Here is a 25030-nt window from a genome sequence, read left to right as displayed (position 1 = left end):
AACTATGACCATGGTTCTGAACATACAACATTCTAAAATATCTGCAGCTTTCTGGATTGGTTGCAGAACACTTGAGGGCGGGATAGTAGTTTGTATTTTCCAGATGAACAGAAATATGTGCGAATGTGTGATTAGTCTAAATGGATAGAAAGCAATTTCCTTTAGGATTAACATAAATACTGCTGTTAGTTGGTTTTGATGAGGAATTTTATTTTGTTTTTTGTTTTTCAGAAACAATAATTGTAATTACTTTGTCTACATTTTATTTACTTTTCACATTTTAGTTCCTACTTTGCATATACATTTTATACCGTGGAACAGAGAAGCACTCTTAACATTGGGTTTTGTTTATTTATTTATTTACAGTATTTATATTCCGCCCTTCTCACCCCGAAGGGGACTCAGGGCGGATCACATTACACATATAAGGCAAACATTCAATGCCTTAACATAGAACAAAGACAAGACAAACGTGGGGCTCCGAGCTGGCCTCGAACTCATGACCTCTTGGTCAGAGTGATTTGTTGCAGCTGGCTGCAGCTGGTTGCTCAACAGCCTGCGCCACAGCCCGGTTGTTTGTTGATTCAGTTTCCTTTATATAATGAAGGCCAATGATGGCAGCTTAATTCAGTGTCCCATATTCCAAAAGTAACGAGAATGATTTTTTTTTGCACAGTGGAGAAGGGCCAGGAAAAGGGAAGTGGGGAATTAAGGCAGATGGAGGGGGAACCCAAGCATATGGTTTGATCTTCCTCAGTTGAGTCCATGCCTTTGGAGCATTCAGTATATTAGCAAAGCACATAGTAATTTTTGTGTCTTGTCACTAGTTAAAATAAAGAGTGGTCTTGGGCAGCATTCCTCAGTTTAAAGAACTGAGAAAGTTGTGGTTCATGTAAAGATTATTCTGAACACATCCCCACCCAGCATATAGGCCTGATTTGGCTCTGTGTGATTTTTGCCCCCAAACTCAAAGCCACCTCAAAGAACATCATTTTGGGACAAATGAAAATTTCTAGGCAGGTGCACCGTGGTCTTTGGACATCTCAAGTGAATACTTCCTCCACTGCTATGAAGGGTGGCAGCAATGCAGGAATTACTGCATTCAATCACAAGGAGTCTATTTTCAAAGAGATAAACTGCATGTATGTTAAATAAAAAAATATTCTCATTACTTTTGAGACAGGCCGCATGCAGTGGAGGTTTGTGTTGGTTTAATTGTGAAGACCTCTATCACAATTAACCTGGTTGTTTATGTAATTATTTTGACAATGTTTGTGATCATTCATACCTACCGTGTTTCCCCAAAAATAAGGCATTCCCTGAAAATAAGACCTAGTAGAGGTTTTGCTGAATTGCTAAATATAAGGCCTCCCCTGAAAGTAAGATCTAGCAAAGTTTTTGAAATTCCCAGAAGGCGAGAACCCCATCTAATATCTCTTTTTTCCCCATGTTGGGATGTAGGAAAGGAGTGCAGGAACTGGGGGTGACTGTAAAGATAGGGAGGGATCACTTTCTGTCCAGAACTATTTACAGCATCCCTTCCAGAAGTGCCGGCCCTTCCCCTTGTTTTCCCTTTTGTCCCACTCCCCAGGCTGGCTTACCCGCCGAGTAGCCCTCGGGATGCCCTTTACTACTGCCATGCTGCTGGGGTGTTCCTGCCTAATGGGCCCGGCAGGGAAGGACCTGCGGGAGCCGCGGAGAAAGGTTCCACCCCCAAAATGCCCCAGCCTCTGTTTGCCTTCTCCTTCTCCAGACTTGGATACAAACCCCAAGAGTCTTGGGCATCTTTCACACAGTGGAATAAAATCCCACATTATCTGCTTTGCCTTGAAATATATGGCATTGTTAACTCTGGGCATTCCATACAGTCATATCTCCCAGAATATCAAGCAGATAATCCACAATATCTTCTTTGAACTGGGTTATCTGAGTCCACACTGCCATTTATTCCAGAGCCTTTCAGTATTGGTTGATGCCAGCTAAAGGCAATTTCTGGTTCTTTAGTGCAATTTCATTTTGTTGCTCAACAATAAATGTGAGTTCTTCATGGAAAAATAAGACATCTCCTGAATAATAAGACCCAGCGCATCTTTGGGAGCAAAAATTAATATAAGAAACTGTCTTATTTTCAGGGAAACAGGGTACTTAAGAACTATATATGGTAAGAATATTCTTGTGAATACAATATTGGTATTCAAATGTTCTGTGCTTTTTCAACATCCATGTGAAAATCTGCTGTGTTAAAAATTAATAGTGCTTGATTCTAAAATCTGTAGCAGTAATAGCACAGTACTGTTGAGAAGTAGCTAGCTACTATTGGTCACTTTCAACTAACATTTCAGCATTACTATCATGGTTACTAAAAGCAAATAATAATCTGCTTGACTCTGCTTTCAAACATATTATACGTGCTCTCTTTCCTACTGTTGTGTAAGGTGATCGTAAAAATTAACTCAATTAATAAAAAGTGTATCCTTACCAGCTTATTGTTCATGAATTGTATTTTTATTACTAGAAATAAAAATTCATATTTGCTGAACAAAGTAACAGAAAGCTGCTTTTATAAATGAACTACAAAGTGACAAACTTGCCCATTATAGGTTTTCAGAAACTGTTTACTCCTACTGTCATATCTAAAAATCCCTTTCTATATTATTATTTTGGAAAACATTTAACTAAAGTTTTCTTAAAGAAATTTGCATGATACTAATATAGGAAGTCAAGGAGGTTTCTCATTGGGTTGCCCTATGTAGAAGCTGACTTGCCAGCTGTTACCAGCAGGGGAATTATACCTGCAAGTTAGTGGAGTACTGGATAAAAGTAAATTGTGAACCAGAAAGTTCCCAGTTCAGATTTCTGCCACCATAATGCAGAGGGTGAGGTTATTTTTTTTTTTACTTCAGCTCATTTACAGCCCTGGGGCAGTATTAGAGGAGAAGGTTTTTGCTAGGTTAAATGAACTGTCTCAAGTGATCTTAATCTTTGAAATGTAAGCTTTGCTAGCATTGATTTTAAAATGAAAAAATTGCAGTTTTTGTTATTTAATGCTGCGTAACATAGAGCTTCTGCTAAATTACTTCAGCTTGTGCTAAGTCATCTGTGCAAGTCAGTCAGTATCTTGTATTAATATGTCATCTACCTTCCACCTGAACTTTCATTATGTGTAGTTCCTCTATAGCATTACTAGCAGAGCTCTGTTTATTCATTGTGCTTATTGGTGCTTTCACTGCTAAGTTTTTATCTTGTTCTATCATTTTGGGTGATATTTCACACCTTGTAATGGAAAGAGGTATCCAGATTGGGGGAGAGGGTCAGTAGGACCATATCTGGAAGTGTTTGTATTCTCATATCCTTAATATTCATTTCACATTTAAGGTAGTATGCATCTTCCTATCCTGTGTACAGGTGCTATTGTTTCAAATGGTGGATTGCACATGCTCTGCCCCCTGGGAAATTGTAAATACAGTAGTTGTATGTATGTATGTATTTGGAATGTCCTATAACAGTGGTTCTCAACCTGTGGGTCCCCAGGTGTTTTGGCCTACAACTCCCAGAAATCCTAGCCAGTTTACCAGCTATTAGGGTTTCTGGGCCAAAACATCTGGGGACCCACAGGTTGAGAACCACTGTCCTATAGAGACGCTGGCCATATTAATGTAAGGTGAAGTCTATCTGTTCTGTAAAAATGTATCACAAATAAGTTTGGATTGCTGTGAATATAATACAGTACATGTTACGATTAAAGAATGAAGTATGGCATACTTGGTTTTGGCCTCCCATAATGTGGTAAAGACATATAGTAAGATCCCCATGAGCACGAAACCGGAGGAACTTGCTAGGTCCACTACTTGATTCTATAATAAAGGATATATTTTTCCCAGAGGTTACCATTGAGTTTTGTTGAACAACCTAGGAAATTCCTAGAGAAGATACATCTCTAAGAATGTCTAGGCCCTCAATTGCAGTTCTGTAATATGCTCTGACTGGAAGTCAAGATATATTAAGAGTGTTTGTAAATTAAGAGTTCCATGTAAGTGCAGTCTGGTTGGGAACATATCCTCCATGGAATAAGATCTTACTATACTGTAATTCAAAAGAGCTGTGCCTTGTGTTATGATGCTGTGACTATCATTTTTCTACTTAGCTGATCAGTTGCTGAACTGTGTGTGAATGCTACTTCCTTAGTTTATAAAATCTGGAATAATGGCTGTATATCTTTATATCTTAGGGCAGACAGACAATTATTAAATAGGGAAACTGTGATCGGTTTCAGGGCCATTTGGCCCAAGTTGTTTGTGTCATACTGCAGTAAATAAATAGTCATATAAAGTATCTAACTTGTGGATCCCCATCTACACTTGTTCAACAGTGTACAGGAAATTTTATTTATAAAATTATACTTATTTTATTATTTTAGTAAAACAACAGTTGATGCAAGAGTTAAATCTTGTTCTGTTTGATTTTTCTTTGCAAAATTCAGAATTTTGATGCTAGGAGCTGCAACTCTTTAAGGTTTTCTAAAATAACTTGTCATTGAAATGGAACAAATACTTTTATCTTCAAGTTTAGGAATGAGGCCTTCCTTTGCTCTTCATTGTATCTTTTTTACTCTAGGAGGATTAAACATTTAATAAAAGGAATATGTGTAAAGCACATATTTCTTTAACATTTTGGGTTTTTTAAAAAATAAAATGATTGGGAATTTCTGGGGTTAATGAATATCCTCCTCTGAGAATGAGGCTCGAAGAACCATTCTTAGTTCACTGAAGTTTTGTAAAACCAGGAAGGTTTCTTAGCTGTTCCTTTGAAATAGGAGAAAAACATAGTTCTGGCTTCATTCCATGTCACCTGTTTCTTCCTGTTGATTCTCAGTCAAATGTGAAGACATCAGTGTCTTTCCTCTTAATGATACAGAGATTCAGCATTAAGTTGTCAATTCCTCTCTCTCTTTCTCAGTGTATTAGGAAGCCACATGGTTTAGCTAGAGGATGACAAATATCTACATATATGTTTATATTTTTAGATCAAAATTTGAATCCTGCTTTGCTTTTGCTTTTATTTTCTCTTTCCATTTTGTATTTGTTGTTGTGTACATGGCAACTGAATTGCTAAGTCTCTAGTGAAGAAAAGACAATGGACATACATTGCAGTCTTTCTTCTGCCTGAAGTTACAATAGTTTTTAATTTATAGCAAATTGGATGGGATTTTATGGATATGTCGAAGTAAAAGGAAAAATTGGGGTTGCATCCTCATTTTGTGTCCATGTTGAAATTGGTAGTGTGATGTTTTGTGATTCTGCTTTCCTTCATTAATTTTCATTACATGATTCATTTCTTGGTGTTAATATTCATCTTGTGATTGTATATACCAGGCATGAGCAGAATTCGGCCCTCCACAGGTGTTCAACTCCCACAATTCCTAACAGCCTACTGAAGTCCGAAACACCTGGAGGGCTGAAGTTTACCTATGCCTGGCATATATAGTACTTGTCCAAGGGCCCTCTCACACTACACAGTTATAGCACCACAATTCTATTCTGTTATGGTGGCATCCTATAAAATGTTTGTGTTTGTCATTTCAAGAGTCACCACACCACTTTTGACTCTTGAGAGTGCCGAGAAGAATTTGGTGTAGGGCTAAAGAGGGCAAAAACTCATGGGTTTCTTTTAAGAAAGCGGGATGGAAACTTTAATATGCTTAATCTTTCTCCTCAATTGTTTAATTTATAAAATAATCCATATGACCGTGCAATTTGAAACTATTTAAAAACAAGCCAATCATGAATAAACTTCATTAAGATATAATTGAAAGAGAAGGGGGTTGCTGTTCTTCTCCCTTGGAGTTATAGCCCTTTTGCAGCTTGTTCCTTTTAAAGCCTTTTTTCCATGATTCTCTCCTGTTTTAGAATAATTGAAAATCTCCTTCTAGAGGTAGACAAACTGTTTTCTCTCCTAATTGCCAATCCTACTTTGCTATTGGGCAGGATATATTTTTGTTCAATAAGATTTTCGGAATTGTAAAACAAAAATAAAACCAATTCATGCCAACAGGAATATGATATTTTAATTATTTGGTTACTGGCCATATTTTTTAAATTTTTACTGAATGAATCTCATTTTATGTTGTATACATTTGAAAAGTACTTTAGTTTTTGTTTTTCTCAGTTACCCAAAGACCCTTTGCAACTTACAATTACCTAAAAACACCTGAGCAAGTTTAGTCTGTGAAACACCCAGTCAATCAATCAAGTCCCCCCCCCCCAAAAAAGCAAAAATAGTGATGTTGAACATAATAAAATTTCCTGAAATATAAATTAGTCTAAATACTTAATAGATCATCAAAATAAAATTGAAGCTAAGTCTGAAGGACCATAAAACCCAGGCCTTGCCATTATAGGAAATTAAACATTAATGTCTGATAAATGCCTCCCAATTTCTGTTTAAAAGTCTGCCACTTTCTGAGGTTGTCAGTTTTTCCTGTTAGACGCTTTCCCTAAAGTTTAGTTGAAATCTCTCCTCTTACAATTTGAATCCAATTATTAGATGGCCGAAATAAAGTGGGAGACAGCAGGGGAAAGTGTGGGGTGGCGGAGGGAACTGTCACACTCTGTTCCCTATAGTCTAGGTCAGTCCTCTGCCTTCCCATGACATTTCCCCATCTGCCCTCAATTGTTCAATGAGGAGTCAGGTGTACACCCGACTCCTCTGGGTTTCGTTTCTCTCCACTACCGTAATGCTGCCAGCATGGAGCCCCATGGAGTTCCGTTGGAAGTAGCCCTGCATCATGGGTTGGGCTCCGGGAGACTGGTGTTGTCAATGGAGAGAAGCAGACAGAAGACACTTCTCATTGCATCTGATGAGGTCCACTGTCTAGCTGACCTCTTATCAACTTGTCCACAACAATATTATGGGGGACCTTATTGAAAGGCTAACTAAAGTCAAGATGTACTATATCCACAGCAGTTTTGCTGATCTACCAATATTGGAACTTTTAAAAAGGAAGATAGATAAGCTTAGTTGAGCATGATTTGTTCTTGACAATCACACATGCCAGTTCTTAGTAATAAGAATAATTGTCCTTCTTGATTGGTTGGTCAGTGACCAATACTAGCATGGTTACTGTTTCTTATACTAAACAGACTTGTTGGTACAGTAGAGTCTCACTTATCCAAGCCTCGCTTATCCAAGCTTCTGGATTATCCAAGCCATTTTTGTAGTCAATGTTTTCAATATATCGTGATATTTTGGTGCTAAATTCATAAATACAGTAATTACAACATAACATTACTGCGTATTGAACTACTTTTTCTGTCAAATTTGTTGTATAACATGATGTTTTGGTGCTTAATTTGTAAAATCATAACCTATTTTAATGTTTAATAGACTTTTCCTTAATCTCTCCTTATTATCCAAGCTATTCGCTTATCCAAGCTTCTGCCGGCCCGTTTACTTGGATAAGTGAGACTCTACTGTAGCTGCCAGATTCCTCATCTTTTCCTTTGTTCATAACAGTATTTATCTTTCTCTCATCTCCTTGGACCTTTGCAAGCATGAAACTTTGAAGTTATGCTTCCACCTGCATTTGATCCCTGTGTTTAATTTTCTTGAAAGAGATTCATGAAAGCATTAATTATGTAAGCTCTCACATCACATTTTTATCTGTTTTAAACAGTCACTTCATTGCAGGAATTACTATGTTGAGCATTGTGTCCTTTATTTTAGGGGGGGGGGATACAGGTTAACTAGGTGTTGAGCATTCCCTCGTTGAGCTGTTAACATTATCTTCTCCGTGTAATGAAATAACTTTCTTTGTTTCCTCTTGTTTTGAACTTAGCTAGAATATATTATTTCTATTACCTCTAAGCTTCTCTGCAAATCTGAGCTAATTCTGAGCTTTAGCCCCTGGACCTACAGTTTTTTGAAGATTGCTTCTATGTACAGCTATTGATTGTTCATTTGTACTCCTCCTGGTAAATTGACCCCAGTTTTTCCTGCATAAACTCCTTTTAAATCTGAATTTATCCAAAATCTGATTGTGGATATATCCCCAGTTATTTCAGATGTTTCAGATGTGTGTGAGTCTTCCAACAGAAGCTTCTCTTAGGGAAAATATCAGACTCCACTTTTAATTATTGTGACCATGAGTTCTCACTGATTGTTTTTATGTTTATAGTAATCAGCAATCAACATTCTTAAGAGCTCAAAGTATGTCGATTGTACTCTTTCTGTAATATGTCAAATTTCAAAAGGATGGGGTCAGTATCACTCACAATTTCCACTACTTCCACCTAATCCAAAAATTCTTAGAGATCTGGAGATCCATTAAAAAAACTGGAAAAATTGCTGGAAGGGGAATCCTTTTCTTCATATTTTGCCAAATGTTATTTTGAACAATGAATAAAATATGTGATATCCACGTTCATGTATTTGTTCCCACTAGATTATTTCTAAAAGATGTGTGATGTGGGTTTGGATATAAAAATACATACAGCAAGCTACTTAGATTTATGGTCCATAGATCAGTGTATCAGCTGTTTGTCTGCAGTGTTTTTCCAAGAAAGAAAAACAGTTGGAGCCAATGAGTCCAAATATGGTGCTTATTCCTGCTACATTATGAAGAAAGAAAAAAAGTTGCCTGTTGTGAAATAACCTGAGAAGCACTCATAATACAGTATCAGATCATTGTAATTCCTGGTCATGGTGTCTCCCTCTCACATACTTTTATTAAAATGAATACTTTATATTTACTTGATATGAGGGGCTAAATTAATTATGTTTATTTTATTGGTATCAATGGTTTCTTCTGTTCTTATTGGTATTGGTTTGGTATTGATAAACTGGCAAAACTAAAACTGTTCCTTACAGTACATGAATTTATAGTTTGATTTGTTAGGGGGGAAAATACAATTTATAATTAAGTTTAAAACTAGAAACTTGAACCAAGCTTTTGAAGGCTACAATAAGAAAATTTCACTAGGAGTGAAATGAAAATTCAATTTTCAAGCTATAATTTGAGAACTAAATTATTGAAGAGGTTAGATAATTGTTATGCCAGATAGGATAGCATCTCCTGCATTTATATAATAATCTCATAAGCTTGTTTGCGGCTTTCAAAATGCAGTAAAGTAAGTTTTCCACCATAACTAAGGGCTTATCTCAGCCAGGTGTTATCCTGTCTGCCCCCGGCCCCCGAAAAGTGTTCTTTGCTGATATTAAGTAGTTTTGCTCCAATTTTAAGAGAAATATTTTGAAAACGAATTCTTGCTAAAGTTATAATTATTTTAAAAGCTGTATTTGAATAGTTGACTTTTGGCATCATTGTCAGCTACAACTCCCACTAGAAAGCTGTAATTCAAAATAGTTACGTTGTTATCCTATCCTAAGAGTTACCATTACAAAAAGCTGAAATATTTACACTTTGCCTGAAGTTTGAAATGATTCGGCAGTAGTTATAATCCTCTTTGTCTTCCTTTCCTTCCCTCTGAAGCTGCTGCTCAGGGAGATATTTAAATTATCTGTGTGGGCAACTAGAAAAAACAAGGTCTAACTTATATATTACTGTATTATATTTGGCCTATAAGATGGATCAGTACTTATTTTCCCTTTTATAGTAATAAATAATTATATACTTCATTTATATTCCACCCTATCTCCCCGAAGGGACACAGAGTGAATTGACAGGTACATATATATAGCAAACATTCAATGCCATTGTACAATTGACAGAGACAGAAAATACATAAACATGGGCAAGCTTCCTTCTTTCATTTCCGGCATCTGGAGTCTGTGCCCGATTTGTCCATGGGGAGATGCAGTTGTTCCATTCTTCCATGCCGGAGAGCCTGTCAGTCGAACCACTGGCATGATTTACAGGAGTGCCTTTTACCTCTTCGCTAAAGTGGTACCTATTTATCTATTCACTGCTATTTTCGAACTGCTAGGGTAGGCAGAAGTTAGGCTGATGGCAGGAGCTCACCCTGTCCATGGCTTGAACTGTCAATCTTTCGGTCAACAAGATCTTTTGTAGCTGGCAGTTTAACCCGCTGAGCTATAGCCACAGCCCTTTTATCCTTGTAACTAGTATTTTTTATTTCAAAAGAGTGGAAAATTATTTGTGCTCTGTCAAAATAATGCAGTGTAAGACATGTCGAATTGCCATTGTCATTGGTGGTAGAGAATAACCCTGTCATCATGGGCAGTCACGTGAATGCTAAACTACACATCTACCATATAGTTTAACCATGAGAGGCAAATTAACTTTGAGAGGCAGGTAGTTGTGTAATGATGCATAATAGCATTTTTGCAAAGGCAGCAGTTTTATGTAAGCAGTCGGTTCATGACGAATAAAATTTCATTTAAAATAATGTCATTCAGGAATGAGTCTTGTTCTATAAGCCACCAACCACAGGCCTCTGCAGAAGCTCTAGAAAAGAAAGAAGTATATTGGTTGTAGCCAAAGGGCAAATTTATGGTACTATTCTGACACAATAAGGGATGAGGGATGCCAATTCCTTACATCAGGCAACTTCAGAAGCATTTCTGTAGAGTGTATGTTTCTGTTTAATTTTTGTTCTTATATTATTTATTAGCAACATTTATATCCCGCCCTTCTCACCCCGAAGGGAACTCAGGGCGGTTTACAAGTATATATACATACAATATATTATACGACTATATTGCAATATTATTAGTAATATTGCATGTAATATAAATATACAATTATAATAGTGAATTATAATTATTATTACATTGTATTACATCATAATATTATTAATATTACATGTATATACAATATATATAAATTATAAAGCACAGGATAATTTTTGAGCATATATGAAGTCCTCATTTAGACCATATGTAAAAACAAAATGGATAATTTGGAAATTAAAAACTACAGATGTGATGCAAAACTGTTGAGAGCTTTCAGGCTTTTCAGAAATCTTCACCAGGCATGACAACACAAAAAATAGTAGATAAGGTTGGCAAATTCGTCATTTTGTGTTTTGCAAGATTAATCGAAGCAGTACCCTTTACACTGAATCATTTTCTCCCCAGAAAGAACTTTAGGGTTTGTTTCAGAATAGGTATTTAATGGGGTTGTAAATATTATTTTTGCCACATTATCCTAATAAAAGTTTATGTTCGTTGTAGTGTAGTGTATTCACATATGTTGCAAGTAGTTTTAATGTTTACCAGATTGCAAGGTGATTTCAGAAATACTTTTTAAGCTTTGAGGGATTGAATAATGCCCCAGACTACGTGTTCCAAAATTCATTAGTTTCTTTTGCATACTAGCTTACTGTTAAGCTGTAACACGAAATGAGTTTTTTTAATATTCTAGATTTTTACATAACCCGAGCCCACCAGGGAAGAATTCAAGGAATAAGCAGCTTGAAGCTGTATTTCAAAATGCATTTCATCACAATATTAGCAATGTAATAAAATAATGAGTTAAACACTTCAGAAAAAGGCAACAGAAGGAACTGTAGTGTGCTCTTACTGTTCTTCTACCTAGGCAGAAAGGGCTGTCAAAACATGGAAGTCTCTTTGGTGTACTAACACAGTAACTGCCCTTTATGAACAGTGGGAGCTATAGTAAGGATCCTGTGTCTAATATGTTTATAAATAGGTACTACAACTGCATAACCTTACAGTTGATACAGTTGAATTTATTTCTTTGATTTTAGGGTGAAGAGAACTAGTAAAACATGTACAGACAGTCCCCAATCTTACAGACAAGATAGGTTTTGTTGGTTTGTTCTTGTAACTCAGAACAGGTACATTTTAAAGTGTAACTCCAGATATATTTTTCTCTTCATACTAAAACCAAATAAACAAAATCGACTGTATCATCTATAACAGTGTGTGTGTTTTGTGTGTGTGTGTGTGTGTGTGTGTGTGTGTGGAGAGAGAGAGAGAGAGAGAGAGAGAGAGAGAGAGAGAGCGCAAGCACACTTTGGATAGCATGAGGAAGAGTTAATGCCTCTGTAGTGTTGGTTTTATTGTCTGTGCTCCATGTTCAGAAGATTTCACCACGCTTTTTGTCCTTGTGATGATTAGATTTTGAAAAATGTGGCTTGTTGTGGGAACAAGGAATGGTGAAAAAGCTTCAGTTGAGATACCGTTTCCCTATGATAACTCTCTGGAGTGAATTTCCCTTCCTGGGAGTAGATTTCTCGCACTTCCTGTTGTCTCACCATGGTTCTTAACTATGAGTCATTTGTAAGTCAGATGTTTGTAACTCAGGGACTGCCTGTAGTTCAAAACATGACAGAAACCAAAACCCCTTCCTTTTGCCTTCACAGCTTTGAAATGATATGTTTTTGGATGGAGTGAAGCAAGAAACTTCCCATTTGTGTTACTTAGAAATTCACTGTCCATTTATAAAATTGCAGACAGATCAGGCAGCTTCTAAAGTTGTGTTTCTCATTTTCTTGGCTGAATTTCCTTGTGCATGCATATATGTACTATTTACTTGCATAATTATCTGGAAATGCTTAAGTTCTTCATTGTCTTCACTCTTTAATTTTTCATGTAGTAGGATGGGAGTAATATTTTGTTGAGGCTGCACACACAGACCTAGACTTACAGTATATCTGTTCCATGACAATGTCTCCTGAATGGTTGTATACATTTCCAGCAATTTATAGTATACTGTTCTTTTTGTACAAAGAACAGCTGGGAAGAATATCTTGGCACATCTACTATTTTTAACCACTGAGTAGTCTTTTCCCCTATGTAATAAGAGGTTTTGGGACCAAGTGATGTTCTCTGAATAACAAGAGCTTGGCTATACTCATTGAATCGCAATGCATAGGAAGAGTGCATTATGCCCTAACCATAAGCCTGAATAAGTTTGGAATTTTAATTGAGATCAAGAAATACTCAAAAACTCATTCAGTGAAAAGTTGTAAACAACATTGTACAAGAAAAGTAAAACAAACCAACAGCGAGGACATTTTATCTTAATGAATTTACAGGCATTGTAGCAAAAAAATCTACTCATGTCTTCAAGTTTAATTTGCTTATTAAGGAATACTGGGTTCTTCAGGGTTTAAAAAAAAAATCAGTAGTTTTTCCAGTTCAAATACTCTTCATTATTGAGATAAAAACTTATTGAGGCCCCTTTCATACAGGCTCTATATTCCAGGACCTGATCCCAGGTTTTCTGCATTAAACTGGATTATATGAGTCCCCATTGCCAGCTAATTTGGGATAAACAGAAAAGCAGGGATCCGATCCTGGGAAAGGCCATGAGATACCTAACCACCAAATAAAATTTATATGGGATTTTAATTGGTTATTAAATAAAGGTTGGACACACAAATATAGCTCCCGGCCACCTTAGAACATTGGAAATATTTCCTATTTCAAAACTGGAAGTCACTTACTGGCAGTAACCATATTGATTTGTTTGACAGGCACCTACCCACCCTCCTGTTGTGCTTTGCTTCTTTAGCACTTGGGAGAAGTTGAAAAGCCCCAGCAGTCCCTTTAGGTGATTATTTTTTGTCGTGGTCTCCACTTTGTGGCCCCATTTCTTAAGATTAGCTTTGCATCTTATGATGCCAATCTGTTCAGCATCTTCCAAGTCTCCTAGTCTTCTGTATACCCAGGAGGGAGTCTCTCATTCGGTATTGGCCATGGCTTGAGGTTCTGGATTTTAGCCTGCCACTTGTTAACTCTTGCTTGCTGAGGTGTTCCTGCGAGTTATCTCTGTAGATCTTAGAAAACTATTTCTTGATCTAAGGCGTAGGCATGCTGGCTGATATTAAAACGGGGTGGGCTGGAGATGTCATTGCCCTGATCCTTTCATTGTTGGCTGCTACTTCCCGACGAATGTCAGGTGGTGCAGTACCGGCTAAACAGTATACTGTGTATGCTCGAGTATAAGCCGACCTGAATATAAGCCGAGGTACCTAATTTTATCACAAAACTGGGAAAACCTATTGACTCAAGTATAAGACGAGGGTGGAAAATGCAACAGCTACTGGCAAATTTCAAAAATAAAAATAAATATAGATACTAATAAAATTACATTATTTGAGGTATCAATAGGTTAAATGTTTTTGAATGTTTACATAAAATTGTAATTTATGGTAATAATAATAAGACTTTAATAAGATAAGACATATATGCCAGCCAGCCAGGAACCTCACTCGAGTATAAGCCAAGGGGAGCTTTTTCAGCCTTAAAAATGGGCTGAAAACTAGGCTTGTACTCGAGTATATACAGTAATTTCTCCAGTGGTGTGGGGCATAGACATCCAGTGGTAATGCAGCATGTCTCATTAAGAGCCACATCCATTGTTTTAATGTGGTGAGATGTGTTCGACATTGGGCATGCGTATTCAGCAGCAAAGTACTAGTCCTTTGTGTTGTTTTAATTGGTTAGTTTGATAGATAGATACCACTTTTGATTGGATAGCATTAAGGGTCCAAGCATTAAGCATTAAGGTCCAAGGCATTCTGAGAGTGCCTTGAACCACCCCCCCACCCCCACCTCCGTGAAAAGTGAACCGCAAAGTAGCAAGTGAACATTGTAGTTGCTGAGCAGGTCATTTTATCTGTTCATTCACAGGCAAATACTGCAAGATACTCTTGCAACTTAACTTATTGGAATGAAAGGATAGACCATACTTACATCTTTTAGACTAAACAGTTTCAGGCCTTTGTGCATATCAGTGCATAAAATGGGTTGGTAGTTGTTGATTATGTTGTGTGCCTTCAAATTGTCTTGGGTGGAGGAGGAGTAATATAACAAAAACAGAACATGCTGTAATAGTGAGGGGATAGCAAGTAGAATCGTAATGTTCAGTAGAATAGTTAAAAGGTGAATAACTGATCTGGCATGGTTAAGCAACAACTAAGCAAGTAAATCTAGATATGGTTAAGAGAACACATTACTTGTAATTGTACACTCTTACACTCATTATTAGGATTGTACTTGTCATTATACAAACATGTTTGAGTGTTTGTTCTGTTTTATACACATCCTTTCATGCTCTTAGTGGATGTAGGTTGGTAAATGGTACTCAGCACTAGAAGATACTGCCTGGTGAAGATTTGTTTGTTTCCCTTCTTTGCCACTCTAGTTTTAATCCCATGGCCACCAGAATGTCTCTTTAATTGCTGTTTTAATGTCTTACAGAGGATATGTATTTAAAGATCCCCCTATTCTTGGTACTGGGTTTCTTCCATTCTGATAATGGGACCCACATTTTTCAAAATCCAATTATCACAAGGACAGAAAGTGCCCTGAAATCTTCTGAACCAGCAAAACAAACACCAGAGGGGTGTTAACCCTTCCCTATGCTATCCAAAGCATACTTACATATATTTGGGGGGGGGGGGGGGAGGCCAGACATAGGCAAATTTTGCCCCTCCAGGTGTTTTGAACTTTTAAGTCCAAAACACCTGGAGGGACGAAGTTAGCCCATGCCTGGGCTAGAGTTACATTTTTAAAATGTAACTGTTCTGACTTACATACAAATTCAACTTAAGAACAAACCTACAGAACCTATCTTGTTTGTAACTTGGAGACCGCCTTTATATAGTAGATGCTCAGGTCATCCCCATGGGGTTTAATAGATGCTGGATAAATGTAGTTTCCAGTTGCTTGAGATTTACTATTAAAAATAAGCTGAACTAATATGATACCCTGTACTATATGAGCTGCAAAGAAAGGCAGGTAAGAAATAAAATTATTATTATTGCATATCATAAACTCTGTATTGATTTAATGTTCACATTGAAACACAGTAATTAAAAGCAAATTAAGACAAAGACAAACTTAATGTATCGCAGTTTTACTTAAATACATGCATTTTCATTTTATTTAACATTTTTTTGCCAGTTGCTTGAGTTCCAATTAACTGAAAGTCTACATCGTTAAAACCATTAACCACACTTGCATATTAAAAATAACACTACAGTTATTTTATACAGAAAATGAGAAAAAGTGCCACAATTTTCATTAAAATGTTACTCCACAAAATCTGTGTTGGTCTGAATAGCACATGGAAATGAAAATGAGAAACAGAACTGCCGCTAGAATTAGTTTTGCCAAAAGATGGAAATAAAAGGAAATACCGAATATGGAAGAATGGCTACAGAAAGTGAGAGAAATAAAAGATACCGAAAAATTAACTTTTCTATTAAAGAAAAATACAGGGACCCCGATAAAACATACAGACTGGAGTAAAGTAGAAGAATTTGAAAGGAAAAGAAGTTGAAGGATATTAGTGAAAGAATAGAAGGACAATTCTGCTTGGTGTTTTTCAGTGTATTGTTTTATGAAAAGTAAAGAATCCGTGACTTAGCCAATATAAAGGACAATATTTTTTTTCTTTTAGTGTTTGTCCTTATTATAGAGAAAGAGGCTGATTTAATTTTTTTATTATTATTTTTATTTTTATCACCCTCTTTTATATATACAGAATGGGAAATGCAAAGGCAAAGATGGAAGTCATTTTATTTGTACTCAAGGTTTTTTTTGGTTGCTGTTTTTTTTTCTCCCCTCAATATAGTTTTTTTAGCTTTTTCCTTCTTTCTCTTTTTTTCCTCACTTTCTGTTATCAAATATTGTTCTCACTCTTTCGTTGTATTTAATGATTCTATATTTCAATAAAATATATATATAAAAAGAAAATGAGAAACAGAACCAACCTAGTCACCTGTAATAGGGAGTTCTCTAGTTTGACAGCAGCCACTGAGGCTGAATCTGCAGTGCAGTTTAATTGCATTGCCGTACCAAATTTCATCATATGGCAGTGTAGATCCAGCCTAAGAAGGCTTTCAGTTTTATTGTCATTTAATATTCCTCTGGTTCTAAAAATCACAGGTGTATGCTCCGCCTTCCAAATGCATTCAGTTTTAACAAAATATTTGCGTTACCAACTAAAATTCCAAAATTAATCTTAATTTTGTTGTTTACAAGTTAAGGCCATCCCAGGACAAACCTACCGTGGGAGTGACCTCCCCTGAATCTATCATTGGGTTTTTATGGCTGAGCAGTAATTGGACTACTGGAACAATAGTGTCCAACACTCAAACATCATTACAGTTTTCTAGTTAATTTTAGCTTATCCAAAATTAGAAATGTACAAGATTTGCATGCTTAAGAAAGAAGGAGAATCATACTCCAAGCCTTCTTTAAATATGGGCCTTTTGCTTACATCAGTTGTAAATGTGTATAAGGTAAAATGAACAGACATACACTTAACACAGAAATTTACTCAGGCATCCAGTGTTGCCACATCTTTTGAATTTGAACTAATTTATTACAAACAAACTTGAAAGCCTCATTCATTATCACCCCATTCACTTATCAGAGAAAAGAGATGGTTGTCATAATCACACTCATGAGTGAGTTACTCGAAGTCAAATGTTAACTCTTGTTAAGAGTTAAATAGAAAAGAGTTGTTTATTTTTTCTTTGTTTTTCTTAATATATTTTCAGAGACTTGAAATATATGAATATTTATCTCTTTCAGTCCGAGGATGTCGTCCTGGCAAGATTGTGCAAATGACAGAAGCCGAGGTTCGAGGATTGTGTATAAAGTCTCGAGAAATCTTTCTTAGTCAGCCCATTCTTCTGGAGCTAGAGGCACCACTGAAGATTTGCGGTATGTGCTGATACTTCATCTGATGGTATCTATTGATAAAAAAGGACTTGCAGTGTGCCTAACCTATATTTCAATGTTCCTAAAGATTCAAAAGGAGTAAAAATTCTTTTCTTTGCACTCAAATTGATGTTTCTAGACAGTTAGGAAATCTGAAATTAAATTTGGAAGCAGTTAGAGAGAACTCAAATACTGTGAAACATTTCTAATGAGCAGAATCATGAGTACAAACCACTATTTCAAAATGAAGAGGGAATCAAAAACACACTTTGGCTAAGCCCTAGTGTTTCAGCACCAAAAATGTTTGAGACAAAAGTATGTATTTTTTTTTTTGAAAAAAAATATAGAATGGATAACATCAGAAGGGAAAAAAGTCTGCAGTACAGGTAGATTGGTGTATTAACGAGGGAATTGCAGTAACTTTGGAAGGAAATACCTCATTAATAAGGTTTGCTCTGAGTCAAAGGTTGTGTCTTAGAAAATAGCAACATTAGCTATAAAATAAAAATTTATCTCTTTTTTTCTTCAGGTGACATTCATGGCCAGTATACAGATTTACTTCGATTGTTTGAGTATGGAGGGTTTCCACCTGAAGCCAACTATCTTTTTCTGGGCGATTATGTGGACAGAGGAAAACAGTCATTGGAAACCATCTGCTTACTACTTGCCTATAAAATAAAATATCCAGAGAATTTTTTTCTCCTGAGAGGAAATCACGAGTGTGCTAGTATTAATCGTATATATGGATTCTATGATGAATGTAAGTAAAATCAGCGTATTCGTGTTTTATTCACCAAAATTATAATAAAACATTTGCACAGGTTTGTTGCTTGGTAGAAACCTTTGCCTTAATAACAGGAAATGCAGTTTTTACTCTGATTAGATTTGTGAACATCCTTTACAACTTTTTAAAAGTTAAGTAATTGCTGGATCCTAGTATTTTAAATTACCTTATTGAATGATCGTGCTGTATTTGTAGTCTATAAAATGCTCTTCTGATATTGTCAGGTAAACGGCGATTTAATATCAAGCTCTGGAAGACATTTACAGACTGCTTTAATTGCCTGCCTATTGCAGCCATTGTAGATGAGAAGATTTTCTGTTGTCATGGTGGTAAGCAAACTACTTACCTTTACATTATTTGGTCCCCCGTCCCCCCCAAGTGTTATCAAAATCAACCAAAAAATATTGTGGCAGTTGCTTCTCAACATAAAACCAACTTTGGAATATACCACAAAGTTATATTTTATAATATCACTAGCATCCATCCAAGCAAATCCTGATGAAAGCACAGTTTAGCGCCTTCAAGAAGAAGCCATAAAGTTTAATTTATTTTCTTAGTCCAGAAGAAAGCCAGAATTTATAGATTTGCAGAAGCCAAGTAAATATATTGACCTTCCGGCTTTTTGCCCTTCTTAGTAGATCAGTTACAATATTGCAAAGATGTAGTTACTTTACATACCACTGAAACAAGAGGTCATGCATCATTATCCTTGACTTGACAGTGAAAACAGCCCCATAAGAGACAGTAAGTTTTAGGATGCTAGAAATTGAAGGCTGCCTGAAGTCCTAACATAGCACAGCATTTTGGGGAGTTTTGTGAATGAAAATTTAAGTTTCCTAATGATGTCATGGTGATTTCAGCAGGGTGAACTTTTCAGTTTTGTTAAATGTTACTATTTTTCAATAAAGAGGTAATATGCTCAGCCATTTCTGTATCACAACTTAGAAGCTGATGGAAAAGAGTTATCTGAGTTATTCGATAGAAAATAAACTTGAGAGGAAAGGACAAGGTTACATTTCTTTCTGAATCACCATCAAGTTTGATTTAACTTCATTCAACAGTGATCTAGGAGGCATAGGAATTGAAAAGTGAGCTTTCAGAGCAGAGAATTGCATGTACTTTTCACTTATATTTTTATATAAACTAAATGCCAATAATCGTAAGACCTGTAAAATATTTACATGTACTTGTTTTCAGTTATTGCTTAGGTACATCTATAGGATAAGATATTTGTTGTCTTGGTTACATATTTTAGGGACTTTAACAGTTAAAATCAGCACTGTGAATGGACTTGTAATAAAGTACAAACAGTAGGCTCTAATCTCCCTGTTCCAGTTATGATCCTTGCTGTCCCGTTGTAGGCAAACTGCATTTTCTATGTGGTTTTCGTACACATCACAGTACCTAAATAGGAGGTTCCCAGAGCACTAGGAACTGTGACCATGTTCTTTCTATACAGTTATGATTAAAGCTGAATTAGCTGACGTTGATAAAACCCATGCCAGACTACAGGCATGGATAGCATACCTTGTAACACTAATGCACCTAGTACTTGTATCTGCCAAATATTATTGTTATACCAATCCTTAAAGCAGACTTTAAAGCCTTAATGCTATCTTACTTTATGATAGGAATGTGAATGCAGAATGAATATACCATGTAGTGGTATCTCCAGTGAATTAAAAGTACTATACATTAATAATGCTATTTTTAAAGTGCCCCAACAGCTGAACATTCTAAAGTGAAATGAGCATCTCTGTATAGTTAGAACAGTTGTTTTCAGTTTATTCCTGAAAAAGTTTTACAAGTGAAAGGCAAATTGAAAAATGAAGGCAGTCACTCTGAATAATCACTATTCAACCATGGGCAAGTTGTATTCTCTCGGTCTCAGAGAAAGGCAGAGGCAACTCCCCATAAACAAATCTTGCCAATAAAACTCTCTCACTGTTATATTTAGACATGTAGAGGTAAGTTTTAATTTGTGTCTCACTTTTTCCATATTTTCTGTATGTCACTTATGATAGTATAGACTGGTAATCCGGTTGAATAAGGTCTCTTCCCCCTTTTAATAGGTTCCTCTTAAAGTAGATGATTTTACAGTGTTCAAAATAGAATAAATAATTTTAATCTACAATTGGAAGCTAAGTGATATTCAAATGATTGTAATCATTAGGTTGCCTCCCAGCATTTTAGAGTTAGCAATTCCTATTTAGAGGATTTTTTCTTATCAAAAGTATATTTAAATCTGTTGCTTGATGCAACTATTCCATACTTGGTATAATATTCCATACTCTTGAAACTTCAGTTCCTGATGCTAAGGTCTTTTACAGTGTTTTCAGATATATGGATGGTGACATTTTGCACAAAGCTGGCTTCATAGTATAGGAGCACAGAATAGAATATGATAACAGAATCCAATGGATATAGCTGACTGAAATCAATACAATGAAAAATATAATTGGCTAGGGCTTACTTTTTATTAATCATCTTCCACAAAAAAGTGTTTAATGTTCCTTCATGTTAATAGGATTGTCACCAGATCTGCAATCAATGGAACAGATCAGAAGAATCATGAGACCCACAGATGTTCCAGACACAGGTGAGACCTTTCCAGGTTTATTTTGGTAAATTTTATAGTGTTTTGCGGTATGAATGTGAGACTGGCTCTCTGCAGTATAAGCAATCTGTTCAGTGATAATTTATTTTCCAGGTCTAAGATTTCAGGAATCTTTATAGTGCATGTGCTTGGAAACTAAAATTCTCCGCACACCCCCATATGAATTGGTGAAATCACAGAACAGCATACATTCTACCTTGTATCTAACCTTGTCAATAGAATGGGAGACCTTCAATACAGGGAACTGATGCCTTGTGGGCTAATATCCGTATTTACTTGCCAATTGAAGAACCTTTAGAAATCAACATTGACTTTAGTTCTGCTTCATTAATAACAGTAGAAAAGATGTGCATTTAAGATCTGGTTTTTAAAATAAATATCATTGAGTGCACTGGGCATGTCTTCTCAAACCTTGGTAAATGTTTTACCCAGGCTTTTGTGGCTAATACGTGCTTTTGTTCTCTTTTTTAAGGCTTGCTCTGTGACCTGCTATGGTCTGATCCAGATAAAGATGTGCAAGGTTGGGGTGAAAACGACCGTGGGGTTTCTTTCACTTTTGGAGCTGATGTAGTCAGCAAATTCCTGAACAGGCATGATTTGGATTTGATTTGTCGAGCTCACCAGGTATGAGTCTGTTGCTTCATTTCAAAACTGTTTGCCTTTTCAATTTCAGAAATCAGTACAAATTGTATGGTAATAAAGAGGTAGATGAGTATAGCTCAGGCTAAAAAAGGTATCCTGGATCCAGAGCTGTCCTTATCGTACAAAGTTGTTCTTCTACCCTCTGCCTGCTGAGGTTTGAGTCTTTGGCTTCTATGAATGGAACAGAAAATTGTTTTGTTCTGTAACTAGACTTATGGTACAATCTTAAATCTTTATCTTCTTATCCTTTGGGTTTTTTGTTTATTTCTTTATGTGAAATTGAAAATATATTATGTAGCATTAGTTTTTCTATGCAGTTGCTTAGACTTTAGCCAAAGATTGTATTGCCTACAGAAGGTTACAGAAATATTTTAAACTCTGTATTCATTCTGACTGTGTTTTCTTTAACTACAGGTGGTTGAAGATGGCTATGAGTTTTTTGCAAAACGACAACTGGTTACTCTGTTTTCGGCTCCTAATTACTGTGGAGAGTTTGATAATGCTGGTGGTATGATGAGTGTGGATGAAACTTTGATGTGCTCTTTTCAGGTATGGTAGTCTAGAATTAGAGCTTTGAATGTTTCTGCCTTGTTGTGTGGTATGTACCATGGAAATACAAAAACATGGCTAATAGCGACTCATATTAAAATAAAGCACTAAGGCAAAGCATAATGTAGAATCATGCCCATAAGGATAGTAAAATATCAAAAACATCCAGGCATCCCCTGAGCAACATCCTTGCAGATGGCCAATTCTCTCACACCAGAAGCAACTTGCAGTTTCTCAAGTCGCTCCTGACATGAAAAAAACGCTGGAGTATCTAGAAAATGCATGAAGATAACACTTCTCTGGCATTTCTAGTCTTCTAATGTGCATCTATTAGGAGAGATCCTATTTTTTCAGATGCAAGAAAGTGAAACCATGGACATCAATCCTACAGATATGGAGGCCATTCTGTATTAGTTATACATTTGTGCTTATCCATATTTGAGAGCCTACATTCTTAGTACACTTTCTAAGATCTTAATATTTAAAGAGTTTAAGAAATCTAGTCAGTTGATAAAAAACACAAACATTGAACTCTAGGTTTCTTTTATGGCTTATTTAGTAAACTAGAGTTTTTGATTGACGTGATGATTAACTAATAATCTGCTAAAGCAAAATTGAATTTATTTAACTTCTGTAGAGTATGGGGAGGGGGAAAGAAAAACTGCAGATACTATTCTTTAGATAGATGTAGTACTTCTCACAAACTGTAACATTAATATGATTTAATGTTGAATGCAGTCCAACCCAAGGAATGTCTCTGGAGTGTGTGCTACAAAGTCAAACTTTTGGTTTGTCTTGCCTAGTGATTCTTAACCTTTGCTCCCCAGGTGTTTCGGCCTACAGCTCTCAGAAATCCCAGCCAGTTTACCAGCTGTTAGGATTTCTAGGAGTTGAAGGCCAAAACATCTGGGGACCCACAGGTTGAGAACTACTGGTCTAGTCCAATATCGACTTGTTGGTCTGGCAGTAACTCCATAATTTCTGGAAAGACTCTTTCCCAGATCTTTCCATTAGAGATACTAGAAATTAGATGTTCTTCTAAAATCACTATCTCTTTGTGGTTGGGGTACTCCAGAGTTGGCTATGGGAGGTGTGATATATTTGATTTAAGGGCAGCACCTTAGAAACTGATAATAAAATCAGTTGAGAGGCCGAGATCTTTACAGTGATTTATAACTAAGTCTGAAAGACAGTTTTGTAAAAGTTTTTTTCTTCCCCTTTAAAGATTTTGAAGCCATCTGAAAAGAAAGCAAAGTACCAGTATGGTGGACTGAATTCTGGGCGTCCGGTCACTCCACCTCGCACAGCTAATCCACCGAAGAAGAGGTGAAGAAAGGAACAAAGTAGAAAAAACCCCATCAGATCTATTAAGGACAAAACTCCATATATACAGTATATAATAAGTGTGCACTGTAAAACCATCCAGCCATTTGACACCCTTTATGATGTCACATCTTTAACTTAAAGAGACGGGTAAAGGATCTTTAATATTTTCTAGTTGACAGATGTGCAACACTGTATTGTAACAAGTATACTCCAAGTTCTATTAACCAACCTAGAGTAAAATCAGATCTAAACAAATTCTTTTGGTTTCATATTCACATCCGTTTTAAAGTTGACCAACATCCCAATTTAAGCTTGATGTAATAGCTAAATCAGATGAGAGCATGATGTTTCATTTGTGTAATGTGGTCTTACTGTTGCTTGATTGCTTTGATTTCTATTATTTTGTAGCTAGAATGATGGCAAAGTACCTAGTCATGTTCCTTGGCTGAGAATGAATTGTGGAGGAGATTTGGGGGCAGCTGTTTTCCTTTTTGGAGTACTAAAGATAAACGTTGCTCAAGCTACTGACTGGTAGTGCTCCTTATCCAAATAGCAGACAATTTCCTGCTCTTTATCTTAGACCACAGAATGGATTTGTGCACTTCACTGTTTTAAACTGACATTACTCTCACAATTGCACTTCATTTAACTAAAATAGGGCAGGAATGGGTATTGCTTAGTAGTTGGTAATTTGATCACGTGGTACCCTTGCTTAAGAATTTATTAGCATGAAACACCTTTTGGCATGCTTAGCTTCCTGATAATGCCATACTTACATTCAAACGCATTTTACATCACTCATCAAACATGAAAATCCCTCTCTGACGAGCCTTGAAAAGCTATCTCTGTTCCTCCCCCCTCCCCCCTTTACTCCAACGGGGTGTTTTTAAATGGATATTGATAAATGAGCAATAGCTTAACTATGGCTAGTGCTGGATGGATTGTTTAACATTGCCATGTGAATGTTCAATATGATTGTAAGGCCTATGTCACTAAAGATTATATCCTTTGGATTTTCATGATCAAAGTTCATATGCTATTGTAGAGACTTCAGCTTTGTAGTGTAATATAGTAGCAATAATTTCTGTACATGATCGCAAGTTGATGCAGCTTTCTTTTCCATTTTCCTTTCTTAAACAATTCGTACATGCAAATGACAGTGTTCAGATATGTGAAAGGCAGAGACTTAATTGGATAAAAGTACAGGTTTTTTATTAAACATTGTCAAATTTATAAGATCCTTTACATGGGAGGCTTCCAATTTATAGCAATGTGAAATCATACATGTAAAACTCTTTAATATCATCTTTGCAAATATTAAAATGAGATTCTAATAACTTGCATTTTATGAAGTTACACATATTATGCAAGTGACTTTTGACAAAGTGAGAATTTCTTTAAAATGGCTTTTAAGTCTCTTTTCTAACTCCATTTTGTTTTAAACACATATTAAATGTAGGTTTTTTCATTTAGTAAAGTTGTTTAATTGA

At 36.1% G+C, this 25030-nt stretch overlaps 1 protein-coding gene across 1 annotated transcript in view; it reads left to right on the top strand.

Annotated features, from left to right (window-relative positions):
• ppp1cb (protein phosphatase 1 catalytic subunit beta) overlaps positions 1 to 25030 on the top strand; it is a 29429-nt gene extending 4399 nt beyond the window's left edge. The window contains exons 2-8 of the mRNA XM_003216074.4: positions 17494 to 17625; positions 18152 to 18382; positions 18631 to 18735; positions 20934 to 21005; positions 21496 to 21647; positions 22080 to 22214; positions 23440 to 25030. Of these exons, the coding sequence (XP_003216122.1) occupies positions 17494 to 17625; positions 18152 to 18382; positions 18631 to 18735; positions 20934 to 21005; positions 21496 to 21647; positions 22080 to 22214; positions 23440 to 23544 (932 nt within the window). The 3' untranslated portion in view covers positions 23545 to 25030. The remainder of the gene's footprint in view (positions 1 to 17493; positions 17626 to 18151; positions 18383 to 18630; positions 18736 to 20933; positions 21006 to 21495; positions 21648 to 22079; positions 22215 to 23439) is intronic.

Source organism: Anolis carolinensis, chromosome 1 (genome assembly GCF_035594765.1).
Source record: "Anolis carolinensis isolate JA03-04 chromosome 1, rAnoCar3.1.pri, whole genome shotgun sequence".
NCBI lineage: Eukaryota > Metazoa > Chordata > Lepidosauria > Squamata > Dactyloidae > Anolis > Anolis carolinensis.
Note: the sequence above shows the minus strand (reverse complement) of the source record. Positions and strands in the feature narration are given on the sequence as shown.